This window comes from Alosa pseudoharengus, unplaced genomic scaffold (genome assembly GCF_046254945.1).
Source record: "Alosa pseudoharengus isolate Yale_2024_CS ecotype anadromous, Long Island Sound unplaced genomic scaffold, YU_APseudo_1.1 YU_APseudo_1.1_scf_13, whole genome shotgun sequence".
In the NCBI taxonomy this organism is placed as follows: Eukaryota; Metazoa; Chordata; class Actinopteri; order Clupeiformes; family Clupeidae; genus Alosa; species Alosa pseudoharengus.
In genome coordinates this window covers 34732771-34747250 of record NW_027468598.1, presented here as the reverse complement: position 1 = coordinate 34747250, position 14480 = coordinate 34732771, and the positions used below count along the sequence as shown (strand labels likewise).

At 45.8% G+C, this 14480-nt stretch overlaps 1 protein-coding gene across 3 annotated transcripts in view; it reads right to left on the bottom strand.

Moving 5' to 3' along the window:
- Nucleotides 1-1453: 1453 nt before the first annotated feature.
- Nucleotides 1454-14480, bottom strand: part of rffl (ring finger and FYVE-like domain containing E3 ubiquitin protein ligase) — a 28502-nt gene continuing 15475 nt past the window's right edge. For 2 of the 3 annotated variants that reach the window (XM_076282915.1, XM_076282916.1), the window contains exons 4-7: nucleotides 14410-14480; nucleotides 8003-8213; nucleotides 5691-5714; nucleotides 1454-5422 (exon numbers count right to left, since the gene is read on the bottom strand). The exon at nucleotides 14410-14480 is cut by the window's right edge and continues 37 nt beyond it. In XM_076282915.1, coding sequence (XP_076139030.1) covers nucleotides 5241-5422; nucleotides 5691-5714; nucleotides 8003-8213; nucleotides 14410-14480 — 488 coding nt within the window. In that variant the 3' untranslated portion in view covers nucleotides 1454-5240. The remainder of the gene's footprint in view (nucleotides 5423-5690; nucleotides 5715-8002; nucleotides 8214-14409) is intronic. The other variant, XM_076282917.1, reaches the window with a different exon arrangement.

The following is a 14480-nucleotide window of genomic DNA, read 5'->3' as shown; positions in this document are numbered from 1 at the left end:
AACTTAACTGTGTTAAGTTCCTTATTCAGCTCAGGACACTATCTAACTTAACTGTGTTAAGTTCCTTATTCAGCTCAGGTGGACACCGTCACTACAGTATACTTAACTGTGTTAAAGGGGGATCACATAACTTTAGGACAGTTGAGAGACGGGAAGCGAGTGAGGGGGGAGAGAGGTGGGGTGGGGCATGACCGCAGGTCGGAACTGGACCTGGGTCCCTTATGGCCTCTGAGTCCCACTGGACCTGGGTCCCCATGGCCTCTGAGTCCCAAATGTGGTATGGTGCTGCCGCTTGCGTCTCAGCTCTCCAAGTGCTCTTGCTTTTGAATTAGAACCCTTATTTAATTGTTTTAAAGTAATTTCATTGTTTTTACATAGAGTCAATTCTATCAGATAAGTCAATGTGAATTTAGACACAATGACCACTAGAGTGTGGTGTTGCTCAGTTCATAACTGGTGTTCTCAATATTGAGGAAAGGCCATATTGGCCACTCCAATTCAAATAACACAAGTATCACTTGCATATTGCTGGACTGAAGTTGGAGACTTTTACTTGGCTAGCTGCTGGTTAGTCTCTTTCAAAAACACAAAGTTGCTTCCAAGATAACAGGATTTTTGCACAACTGGAATTTTGTAAAGGTATTCATCTGTTTGAACTGGAATTATGGCCAAATGATTGGATTTCTCCATAGCCACAAACTTGTGTAACCCATACAGATAACTCTGGAATGTCAACATAAGGATGCTGAAATGTTCATCAATATTGGAAGATAACTCAGTAATACACATTAAAGAAGATAATGTCAAACTACACATAGGTCTACAAATGAATCAAGCCTCTCTCCTGACTAGAGGCTTGACAGTGACATGACTGTTTTTGATAGGAGACCGTTACGTGCAAAAAAAAACCCTGGGGCATTCCACTAAGCAGCACTAACTGACTGAATTGTCGACATATCCGCAAATACGCAAAGTAAATGTGGAACTAGCACTTCTTTATAAAGAAATCAAGCCACTGTTCCAGATTTAGGGTATTTCTGGCCATTCCTTGGCTCTGCTAACTCTGGAGATCACAGAGTTGGTCCAGGTTTGTGTTTCTTCCTAAGCCGAGGCTCATTTGAACAGTAAAACTCTACCACAGTGCCGGTCCTCTGAGACGTGATAACATTACATAATCTGCGTAGATACGCCCCTGGGACATCACTACCCAACTGGGTGCTTGTGTTTGAGAGACAACAATAACCAGGAACTTCAGATGAAACCTCACCTTCCTGAGGTAAATGTTATTAATCCACAGAGAAATACGACTCCTTCTCCCAGCTAAGTTGAGTACCTTAATCAAATTCTGTGCACATGATTACACACCCATGCAGACACCAGAAAAACCTGTTCCTATGTTTTCAATGAGGGAACGTGTACAGATCGGAGACACCAGTATCAAGTGACAACTGAGTGATAGAATTACTTTTTATTATCAAATGGTCAAACAAGAGCACACAAGAAAAAATGGTAGTTCAGATATGTAAAAAAAATATTTCCACAGTATTCAGAAAAAAATAAATCATTAGCTCTTATTAAGAAATTAGAACATTTGGCTCACACAACTATCAGATCAATAACTTTGAGAAATAGTTTGAGGATAGTCCCTTTGTACAGCATAAACTCTAAAGACTAAACAATGATTCAAAATAAGTCAACCTTTGTTTAACAGTTTCAGGTATTTTGCTTCGGTTTCATATTATTAATCGATATTCACAGTCCCAATATTGAGAAAATATAGTTTTTTTTGTCATTGTTTTTTTTTTTTAAATCAGCTAACATGTCACAGCATCACTTAACGCTTATTAATAGATTAGAAATTCCCACTGTACATTTGTCACTGCAGTCTGACATATGAATGCTTACTGTAATTAAGGGCTTGGAATAACTATTTGGTTCAATCGTGATTTATTGGTAAAATAATAAAAACATTGAAAAAAAAAATATTTTCAAAGTTGCAGGGACGTGCTTATAACACACTACTTCCTGGAATGTGATGTCCATTCCATTGCTGCTTGGGTGGAAGGCCAATGAGGGGCATCTCTTAAACCTCAGTCTGAGGTGCCACTGGTCGGGTGGAAGGCCAATTATGAGGCACACTTCAAAAACCTCAGTCTAGGCTCACGTGCCAGCGGATGAAGTTTCCATCAGCTCCACTGACTGCACTCATAGCGAATTACAGATCAATACCCACTGTCGGAGAGAGGTCTTCAAAAATAATGGATGGGTGTGTGTGTGTGTGTGTGTGTGTGTGTGTGTGGAAGCGATCGATGCAAATATGGACATTCGCCGGTCATTTGAGACGCAGTAGCTATAGATAGTAGCAGAGGGAGGCAGACTAAACAGCAGCTCGTACTGGAGAGGTTGCGGCCCAGATCTGGGATGGATCAGGGCCAGTGGCGGCAGCAGCTAACAGGAAATCTGCACGAGGAGCACCGACCTACTGCCCTGTCCAAGCAACCCCATCCCGTTCCCATTTCAGGCCAGTTCGGGGCTGTAGCGCATCCATGCTATAAAGCACTTTAGCTCAGGGCTAGGCTACCAAAGGTCAGCCCGATGCCTGTCCACAGCCTAATGACAGATGAAAGCTGATAGAGGCTCTTTGGGTAAAATGTGTGTGTGTGTGTGGACAGTGAGTGGGAGTCTTCAGTTAGCTAAGGACTGTACTGCACATGATCAACACAGGAGAAATGATGTGAAACTGTGAAAGGATGACTGTCACTCCAAATGTAGAGCACACATGAGCAGGGAGCAGTACATGAGTGTGCAGTCGTTGGTAGCCTAAAGGCGCTTGCGCACTGCTCCAACAAACACCAACAATCTCCAACATTCTAAAGTTGGCAGTTGTTGGAAATAGTCTTTAGAATGTTCATAAAACCAACTGCCAGTCCACACTGCGGTGTTGTGGGTACCTGATCTGCATGTCTCCCGGCCCACACTGACCCAACTGTTGGTGTTTGTTGGAGTTTGTTGGCGCAGTGCGCAAGCTCCTTTACTCTCCCTCCCTCTCAAACTAAAACCCACATTGAGTCGCATGTGGATAACTAGCAAATGTTTAGCACATCTTTTATCAATTAGCATGGAAAATGCTATGCAGTTTGAGACCACAAATTAACACTCAAATATGCAAGATCTTTTTTTTTTTTTTTTTTTTTTAAACATAATGTAAGGCCACTTCCAGATGGCCCATCAACTGAAAGAATCTCCCCTCTGATACAACGAGTACAGACAGATGACAGATATATGACTTCCTAATGTTGCTGCAGTGGAAAAGTGGTGAACCACCACCATCTCTCTAAGTGGTATGGAAAGGGTGCAGACCACTGGTGACTGGTAAAAGCCATAAATCACCATACAAAACCCCAACCAAAGCCACCATGGAGAATCATTCTCGTCAATTACACAGACACAGACTCAATGAGAGAGGGCATGGAAAGAAAAAGACAAAAAAAAAAGACAGACAATGACGAAGGAAAAAGAAAGAGAGGAGATGAAAGAACCAGACCACAACGCGACTTGCGTATGAGCTGACCTCGATTTTTGCCCGCTGTGAGTAAAAAACAATGCTTTACCTCTCCACCAGCTCTTACGGGACTGGCTGTTGGGTATTTTTACACATTCTCCGTGGCATTTTTGTGTCAGAAGACAAGAGGAGTAGAATTCTAAGTTAGAATCTAACGGGGGGGAAAAAACATAAGAGCTCTGCCACCAGTGTCATGACTGAAAGTGCTTTTGATATACGTTCTCCCAGTAGGCCCCAAGGACTATGCACATTAACCGTTCTGCGGGTTCACCAGCCGAAACTCAGTTTTAGCCAAGGGTTCATTGTTGTGCAAAATCACTATGCTCACTCTCTCTCCTGCTCCTTTGTCGTGGGCAGACAGGGCCGGTGGGTCAAATGAGGATGTCTGAGTGTGCCAGACGGCCGATTCCACCCGGCCGAAACAGGAGCCCGCCAAGCTGGCCAAAGCTCAGCCACACCAGCGCTTAAGGCAGAGAGACTCTCTCTGTGTGTGTGTGTGTGTGTGTGTGTGTGTGTGTGTGTGTGTGTGTGTGTGTGTGTGTGTGTTTGTGTGTGTGTTCACCAAGCAAAACAGGGAGAGGAGAGGTTAGGTTAAGCAGAGAGAGAGAGAGAGGCTGGCAACTGTTTTGCTCACCCCATACATACATACATACATACATACAAAACAAACAGACATACAAACATACAGACAAACAACACACACACCAGGCACAAATGGTCATTCCAGTCATTCTTGACGACCGTCCACGTGATCGCTGTGAGTGGGAGCTGCAGGTACGGGTCAGCGTTGCTCTGCATTGTCCACGTGATCGCTGTGAGCGGGAGCTGCAGGTACGGGTCAGCGTTGCTCTGCATTGTCCACGTGATCGCTGTGAGCGGGAGCTGCAGGTACGGGTCAGCGTTGCTCTGCATTGTCCACGTGATCGCTGTGAGCGGGAGCTGCAGGTACGGGTCAGCGTTGCTCTGCATTGTCCACGTGATCGCTGTGAGCGGGAGCTGCAGGTACGGGTCAGCGTTGCTCTGCATTGTCCACGTGATCGCTGTGAGCGGGAGCTGCAGGTACGGGTCAGCGTTGCTCTGCATTGTTCTAGAAACAAGTGAGGCGGCCATGTTGCCACGTGGAGTCCGCACCGGAGCCCCTCCCCCTCCCCGCAGACACACTTCCTCTTCCTGGTTGAGTCCCCAGGCACTCTGTCGCTGTGAGGAGGGGTAGGGGTGTGGGGTTGAATGCATCTGACCCATCCATGCTCTGGCGGCATGCAGCTGAAGTCGGTCATCCTAGCACTGAGCGGCCACCGCACCTTTAGCATCATTCATGGCTTTGATGGCCCCAAAGTCCAGTAATAAAAGTGCCATTATCTAGTTCCTGAACAGAGCAGGCTGTCTGCATGAAGTACAAACAATCTCTTTTAATAGACATTAGCAGAAGAGGGGGGAGGGGGGGGAAAGGGCCATCTTGTTCCATCGCCGGGGGTAAAGAAAACCGGACCGCACCAAAGGTCAGCATTCAGTTTATGGGTGTTTGGATGAGTTTGTGTGCATTTGCATGAGAGCACATTTGTGTATGTGCAAAAAATAAGGCACACAGGGCTGTGTGTGTGTGTGTGTGTGTGTGTGTGTGTGTGTGTGTGTGTGTGTGTGTGTGTGTGTGTGTGTGTGTGTGTGAGGAACGTGGGCTTCAGGACCTGAAGACGTGGACGGCACGGACCACGTACTGTCTGCAGATTGGACACTCGCTCATGCGCTTGCCACACTTGGTGCAGGTGACCATGTGACCACACTCCAGCAGCACGCAGTCTATGGGCGAGTCCATGCAGATCTTGCACAGGTTCTCCTCGATGACCGGGCCCGACGTCACATCTGAACAAACAAACAAGACTTCCTTTTTCAGTGGACAGTCTTCCATGGGTACTGATAAGCTACTGTACAAAACATTCTGTATTACCACCACAACATTCAATTGTTTCAAATACTAAAGATGTGAGCATGTTCGCTATTTCAAATACTACATGTGTGAGCATGTTCGCTATTTCAAATACTAAAGATGTGAGCATGTTTGCTATTACAGAGTTCAGAACAGGATACAGTACTTCTAGTGAAAATAACCAAGGTCAAAAGGCATACACACCTGTACCGTCAGAGGTATTTGAAACTGAAAAAAAGACAGATATATATGAGTGAATATAAGAGTAAATTTATGAATAACACAACTATTCTGTTTTTTCTATAGAATATATAGACTTGAATGCAGTACGTTTGTGTATGTGTGTGTGTAAGAATGTGTGTGTGTGTGTGTGCTGTAGGACTTGTGTTTTGATCTTAGATGATTTTATGTCTGTAATGGGCAAATATGACAAAACTCTAAACGTTGGTCTTCTGTCTGCTTCAAGTCAATGCTGTGAAGTCTCTGGACTGATCAACAGCCCCTGTTCTCAACGTACACCTATTCTCAACGTACACCTGTTCTCAACGTACACCTGTGGCTCTTTTCCATTACGGGCCGGGGCTGGCCCACCGTCTACAAGGCTTTTCCCCGGTCTTAGACACCGGTGCGTCTACAAGGCTTTTCCCCGGTCTTAAACACCGGGGCTGGCCCAAGGCTTCTCCCTGGTCTTACACACCGGTGCTGGCCCAATGCTTTTCCCCGGTCTTACACACCGGTGCGTGGCCTGGGTGTTGTGTTTCCATAAGGAGCTGTGACATCGGGGACATTAGCTACTGTAACAATGCTAGAAACTTCTAAACAGTGCTTAGCAACAACACCGCGGGCATAAGTCCAATTAATTACAAGGACATTTAAACAAGTCATAACACTGTAAGAACCTCTATCCTTAATTATTTTGCAAAGTTTTTATATATTTAGATATATATGTAGATTGTTTTTTTCTTCACAAAAATAGCCAGTCACTTATGTTGCTAGGCAACCCAAAACAAATGCTATTTCTCCGGTTTTATTTTTGCGTCGTATTCCGTTCCTAAAGTCCTCGGTTCTGCCCCGATTCGGCCCTGTCCTACTCCAGGCTCGGTTCTGCCCCGATTCGGCCCTGTCCTACTCCAGGCTTCGGCCCTGTCATACTCCAGGCTTGGTTCTGCCCCGATTCGGCCCTGTCCTACTCCTGGCCACATGTGGCCGTCTGGGTCGCGGCCCCGGTCTGGCCTCAATCATGGAAATATAAAAAGTCCGAGGCTTTACCCCAGACACCGGGGTTTTACCCCATAGTGGAAAAGGGCCACGGGTTACCAGGGAGAGGAACAATCAGCACTACTGTTACGTAGTGGACAGTCAGTCAGACAGTCAGGGAAACTACACACTGATATGAGAAGGCCGTGGAAGCGCCAGCTGATTAGTGGGCGTGGACGCACCAAGGTTTGAAAATGGGAAACAGGTGACTGATTAAGGAGGAGCGCGTTTCCCATGATGTGAGTTTTCTGCGTCTGCAACGCAGCGTGCCCATGACCTCTCAGACCTTTTAGGATTTTTGTTTTGGACATTTTCCTTTTGTGGACTACCGTCATCGTAAGACAAACTTTGACTTGAAGGACCTGGAGCTTGGGCTGGCCACTCGCTGGGAGTAAGGATTGGGTTATCCCTGTGCGTTCTTCGGCGGATGGTAAGCTACGCTCCTGGCCTTCTCATTAGTCGCACCCACAGTTCATCCACACTGACCTAGGTTTCAACCTCACGTTTACACATACACTGCAGGGCAAGTTTAACGTTACAATCCAGGTCCTAGTTAGCAGGTAGTTACTTTAGAATCCCTAGACAACGTAGCAGGTAAGTGAGCTAGCTTTGTAACCCTTTTGTTTGTTTTGGTTTGTCTTGGCAGTTTTCATATTTTGTCGGGGTGGACTTGGCATATTTGTAACAATTACCTCTAGGCAGGCAGCATCAGCCTTGTTTGCCCAATACATGCCATCACGTACAAGGCTAGATGCACTCTTTTGCCACTAGTGTCAAACACTGGATTAAACTGGTTTGGAATATGGAGTGGAGCCGAGCTATGCTGATTGCGTAGCTGAAGATTTGGTAAATTCCTATGTGACGGTACCCTGGAAATCCAGAGTTCTCGTGAGAGCACATTGGAATTGTCTTTGTGAGACACTCTGGCAATAAGCAATGATGCACGTTACTTCCAATTGCGTCGAAGTCCGGAATCATTCAGAGTAAACATGGTCCAGTTTTATCCAATTGCGTGCAGTGAGATTTTCAAATGCACGCTTGGTGCCGCCCCTCGAGTTGGGCCATTACATTGTTCGTGGCCAGACCCTTAATCTTTCTAGATTACTAGGGTCTGGATTTTCCAGGCTAATGTGACAGGAGTGTGAGGGAATCTTAGAGGGGCAGCTCTCTGAAAGTTCCATTACCACCAAACAATTCTGTCTGCTTGATTTATCGTTGTGTTTGTGTACCAGTGTGTGTGTGTGTGTGTGAGACCATACCCAGGTTCTGGAGATCCTTTTGGTCGTGGTAGAGGCGGGTGACCCGCTCCATCAGCTCCCACTTCTCACAGCAGCCCTTGTAGTCCACAAAGTTCCTGGCCAGAATCTCCTTCAGCTGCCGGACGCTCAGGGCGTCGATGTCCTCCACCGACGACAGATCCGACAGGGACGCCCTGCGCCCAGGGACCAGCACCTCCTCTGTGTCAGACGACTGGGGGGGGGGGGACACCGCAGAGGGGAGAGGAAGAGGGAGGAAGGAGAGAGAATGAGGGAGAGAGAAAGAACAAAAAGAGAGAAAGAGAGGGAGAGAAAAAGGTAAAGAGAAAGGGAGAGAAAGATACAGAGCAAGGGGAAGAAGAGAGAGAGGGAAAAGAAGAGAGAATGAAAGAGAGAGAGAGAGGAGAGAGGATGGGAGAGAGAGAGAGAGGAGAGGATGGGAGAGAGAGAGAAAAGGAGAGAGGATGGGAGAGAGAGAGAGAGAGAGGGGGAGAGAGGGAAAGAGAGAGAGAGAGAGAGGGGGAGTGAGAAGAGATGGGCCTGGTTAGTTTAGTTATTTCAACTTGACCACCTTGCACTGCTCACAAAATCACATTTTTGTAATCTCTAGTAGTTTACTGAACATGCAAAACAGAAATAGACTGTGTGTGTGTGTGTGTGTGTTTATATGTACGGGTGTATACACAGGTTCAAACAGTTAAATAATACACCAGAGAGAGTGAGCGAGAGTGAGAGAGAGTGTGTGTGAGTGAGAGAGAGAGAGTGAGAGTGTGTGAGTGAGAGAGAGACAGAGAGAGTAAGAGTGCGTGAGAGAGAGTGAGAGAGAGAGTGAGAATGTGTGGAATAGGGTTGCACAACTATCGCAATCGCAGTTGCAATATGAACCAATGCAATTACCTAATGGCAAAAGCTACAAATAATCATGCAGTTAATTCTGTCCCATTTCTGACTTTCATATTCATTTCATCCTCCTTGTGGCGAGGATGTGCCACGTCTGATTGGTGAGCGTGCGGAGCGCGCGAGGGGCACAGAAGCTTCATAGTCCATCGGGGGTGCTGTGCTTCTTGTGCACCAGGCCTGCTCGCCAATCAGGGGTGGCACAAATCAAAGAGAATTTGGAATATTGAACTGAATCAATTCATTGACGCAATTCAAATCGCAATTGGATATTTCCCCCCAAATCGTGCAGTCCTAGAGTGAGAGGGAGAGTGTGTGTGAAAGAGAGAGAGAGATGGAGAGAGAGTGTGTGAGAAAGAATGAGAGTATGTTAGAGAGAGAGAGAAAGAGTGAGAGTGGGGTAAAAGTGAGTGTGTGTAAGAGAGAGAGTTTGAGTGAGTATGAGAGAGAAAGAGTGAGTGTGAGAGAGAGAGAGAGAGAGTGGGGTGAAGGTGTGGAGTAGGGGATGAAAACAGGCGTGGGATGAGTGCCCAAGCAGATATTCTGAGCCCTGGTGCTGGGCACTGGGCAACAGCTGAATGGCCTCCTCTCTACCTTCTCCCCCCTCACAGCTACATTTAGGGAACTTCTGCTGGTGTGAAGCCACTCAACAGTGAACAGGATATATCCTGCCTCAGCCCGCAGGGTCAAACCACAACCCTCCTGTCATACGGCAGTACTGTCACAAGCTTGCACAACACAAACATGCATGACTTAGGAACCACGTGTTTCTGCAAAATGTTACTTTGCGACACAGCTCTCCACAGAGGTTAACCCGACAAGTCCATATGACAGACATGAAGTGATACCTATCGCTACACAGCCGCATAGATAAGTGCATGATTAATGTGTGTGTGTGTGTGTATGTGTCTCTGTTTGCGTATGTGTGTGGGTGAGACGAACTTGTGTTTGTGTGCATCATAATAGAGATGAGTGTGTGTATGTTGTGTGTGACTTGTGCATGATACTTGTTTGTGTTTGTGCATGTGTGTGTGTGTGCACGCATGCACTCACACACATTCCATCACCTGAATAATGCAGCAGGGTCAGCAGCGCTGGGCGATCCAAAGGTGTCCGTCAGCGAAGGAGTAACTTTACAATGGAAGCCATCCCTGACACGGCCTTCACTGGCCCATTAAACCCCTCTCATGATGACCCTAGAGCTCCACAGGCATGGCCATCCACGGCAATCACCACAGACGCCAAACACACACCGCTATCAGCAACGCAACACACCACACCGGACCACAAAACACACGGCCTGCTTTTAGACTTTTAGTAATGGGCAAGTCGCTGCTGACGGCAATTGTAAGAGACGCAAGAGAAGCAATCACTCACGCACGCACACACACACGCACACACACACACACACACACACACACTGTGAGGAGCACCAGAATGTGCAAGAAGAGGGGCCAGCAATTCTGTTGACGCGGTGATGGAACATGTGCAATGTTGAAGGCAATCACATCAACTGATTGGCTCCTAGCGTTCTGATTTCAAGTTCATGGCAAATTACTCACTGATGAGCAAGTTGACCAGATTAATATCCATTTCCCAATATCAATTGTGAAGTGGCCAGACTGCATCCCTTAGCAACACGCTCCTGTAACACTTGTTACTGGAGCTTGGAGAGGGGCAGTTAGGCTAGCGTTGTGTTTGGAGAGGGGCAGTTAGGCTAGCGTTGTGCTTGGAGAGGGGCAGTTAGGCTAGCGTTGTGTTTGGAGAGGGGCAGTTAGGCTAGCGTTGTGCTTGGAGAGGGGGAGTTAGGCTAGCATTGTGTTTGGAGCATAGGTGCAGTTAGGCTAGCGCTAGCGTTTGTGCTTGGAGAGGGGCAGTTAGGCTAGCGTTGTGCCTGGAGAGGGGCTGTTAGGCTAGCGTTGTGCTTGATGGAAAGGGTCAGTTAGGCTAGCGTTGTGCTTGATGGAGAGGGGCAGTTAGGCTAGCGTTGTGCTTGATGGAGAGGGGCAGTTAGGCTAGCGTTGTGCTTGGAGAGGGGCAGTTAGGCTAGCGTTGTGCTTGGAGAGGGGCAGTTAGGCTAGCGTTGTGCTTGGAGAGGGGCAGTTAGGCTAGCGCTAGCGTTTGTGCTTGGAGAGGGGCAGTTAGGCTAGCGCTAGCGTTTGTGCTCGGAGAGGTGCATCTGTGCTGGATGTCATTCGATAGTTTGTGTTCACAAACTAAACTTTGTATTTACTTTTTGAATGGATCCAGCTAGCTACTGAACAGTTCAGTAATGCAACATACGCTTATGCAAAGCATCTCCCAATAATATGCAATATCTATGCAATATTCCTTATTTGGAAAAAGGAAGTAACAATATGTAAAATGTCTCTCAGCAGCTATTACAAAAACAAGTGTTGACATTGTCATCATGACACTAACACTAACTGCTGTGTAAGTTTTTTGTGCCCATTGGTAGACAAGCATGACACTTCTTGTGCTCATCATCTCATGCTTAAAGTTCCATTCTGAGTCGTGTGTTAATACACAAATCTCTAGAAATTGTGTAACTTCGGTCTCAAAATCTTTGTTTTGTCTCTCTGTGTTTGGGGTGTCGTCAGTGTCTGCTTCACACCAAATCTGCCCTGGCTCTGGACTCTCTCTGGACTCAGGACTCTTTCTGTGCACTAACATTGGACGGACACGGACACACACACACACACACACACACACACACACACACACACACACACACACACACACACACTCCCCAAAACACTGGCCTCTACATAAGCAGCAAGGCATGACAAAGCATTAGAACATCATCACCTACAAGTAAAAAAAAGACTCTTCTCTATAAATCTGTAACCATGGAAACCCACATGGTTTGTGTAAACAGTTTAGATTTGAATCTTATTTACCGTACTCCATCTTAATAACCGGGCAGTCAGCGGACTTTTATAAAGCATGACAACCAGATGAACTGTATCTGCGGATTCAACCGCATTAACCAAACACCGTGCAGGGTCGGTGACGGAGGCACACTGTCTTATCACACCCTGATAGCCCTGCAATAAACGCAACAGCAGCATTATTAGAGCCTGCATTATTAGAGCCTTCATTAACTGTTATTCAGCTCGGTGGGAAATGGCTTTATAACTAGCAGTTAGCCAACAGTGACAGGCTCTGGGTTAGGTAATAGAGTTGGTCTCTGTCCATTGAGGAAGAGAGCGGAAAGGTGTGTGTGTGTGTGTGTGTGTGCATGAGAGAGACATGGAGAGATAATAGAGTAGCCTGTACTGGAGGCTTTAGTACCTCCAGTACAGGCTGAGGTAGTGAAAAAGACAAGAGAGCAAAAAGTACCGGGAGAGAGAAAGAGAGGGGGAGGGGTAGAGATGGGCCGAGGGGGGGGGGGGGGGGGTGTAGAGATGGGCCGAGGGGGGTGGGGTGCGGAGAGCTATGAGTACTATGAATATAGGCTAAACAAAACCATCCAACATGAACCATCCAACAAATTAAAATGTTTCCAAACATTTTTTCCAAACAACATTTCCATCAATTCAGCCAAATTTGACCTCAATTTGAAAAATGAAGACAGGCTCCCATCCTTACTGGGAGAGCACACAAGTTGTGTTAAACTAGCTGCACAGTACCTGTTAACATGTCATAAATTGGGGAAGTGAGTGACTCACATTGTAACATACTTTATCTATCATTAATCACTACCCATTATAGCACATTGATAACTATACTGGCTACTATATATAGTAACACTATCATTATAAGTTATAATTATAATTAATTTAATATCATTATAAGTTATAATTATAATTAATTTAATATCATTATAAGTTTCAGATATTTTTATTTATATTGTTTATTTTTTAAACAGATATTGTATCTGTGTTGTTTTGTTATATGCGAGAGAGATGGGCCGAGAGAGAGAGAGAGAGAGAGATGGGCCAATAGAGAAAGAGAGAGTGAGAGAAAGAGAGAGAGAGAGAGATAAGCCGATCAGGGATGGAAATTAGCACTCGCCACCGAATTTGGTTCACATACTAGCCACTGTGGCAGGTAAATAAATAGAGCATACCACAAATAGTCAGATCCGGTCTGATTGACGGTTAAAAAAAAGAAATTGCCTATAAGGGTACATGTCGCTGATTTGAGTTATCTACAATAACTACCATAGCCTATAGGTAACTACCATAGCCTATAGATAACTACCATAGCCTATAGATAACTACCATAGCCTATAGGTAACTACCATAGCCTATAGATAACTACCATAGCCTATACTGTAGGTAACTACCATAGCCTATAGGTAACTACCATAGCCTATAGATAACTACCATAGCCTATAGGTAACTACCATAGCCTATAGATAACTACCATAGCCTATAGGTAACTACTATAACTACCATAGCCTATAGATAACTACCATAGCCTATAGATAACTACCATAGCCTATAGGTAACTACCATAGCCTATAGGTAACTACCATAGCCTATAGATAACTACCATAGCCTATAGGTAACTACTATAACTACCATAGCCTATAGGTAACTACCATAGCCTATAGATAACTACCATAGCCTATAGATAACTACCATAGCCTATAGGTAACTACTATAACTACCATAGCCTATAGGTAACTACCATAGCCTATAGATAACTACCATAGCCTATAGGTAACTACTATAACTACCATAGCCTATAGGTAACTACCATAGCCTATAGATAACTACCATAGCCTATAGGTAACTACCATAGCCTATAGATAACTACCATAGCCTATAGGTAACTACCATAGCCTATAGATAACTACCATAGCCTATAGGTAACTACTATAACTACCATAGCCTATAGGTAACTACCATAGCCTATAGATAACTACCATAGCCTATAGGTAACTACCATAGCCTATAGGTAACTACCATAGCCTATAGGTAACTACCATAGCCTATAGATAACTACCATAGCCTATAGATACTGGCGCAGCGCTTCGCTGCCTCTGCCACTACCATTCAGAAACTGTTGCTATGCTTTCATGTGCCACTGCTATCTTATTTCAGGATCACTGCATAAACATAAATCTGGCAAGATCTGTGGATCTGCGTTGTATCTTCACAGGCTAATATACTCATAATACTAATAATTCTCTTTTGAAGTGGCCCGTATAGCTATTTTAATCCGGCCCGCGACACCTTCATGGAAAACTATGACACGCTGCTGTTTAGACCTATGATGCAGACGGACGCACGTCTCCACACCCATACGTCATGGTGGAATATCTCACAAACTCAGAGAGACAAAACAGCACAAAGAGAGCAGAAGGATAAAAGAGACAGAGAGCAGAGAGAGGAGAGAGGAGAGCGTGAGGGGGAGAGAGGAGAGGAACGAGGAGAGTGTGAGGGGGAGAGAGGAGAGTGTGAGGAGAGTGTGAGGGGGAGAGAGGAGAGTGTGAGGGGGGGAGAGGAGAGGAGAGAGGAGCGTGAGGGGGAGGCAGGAGAGTTGCCGTGGCGACTCGGTACCTGCGACTCCTGCTCTCCCTGCAGCTCCACGTCTGCCGCATCCTCCGGCCTAGAGGACACTGGCACAGACG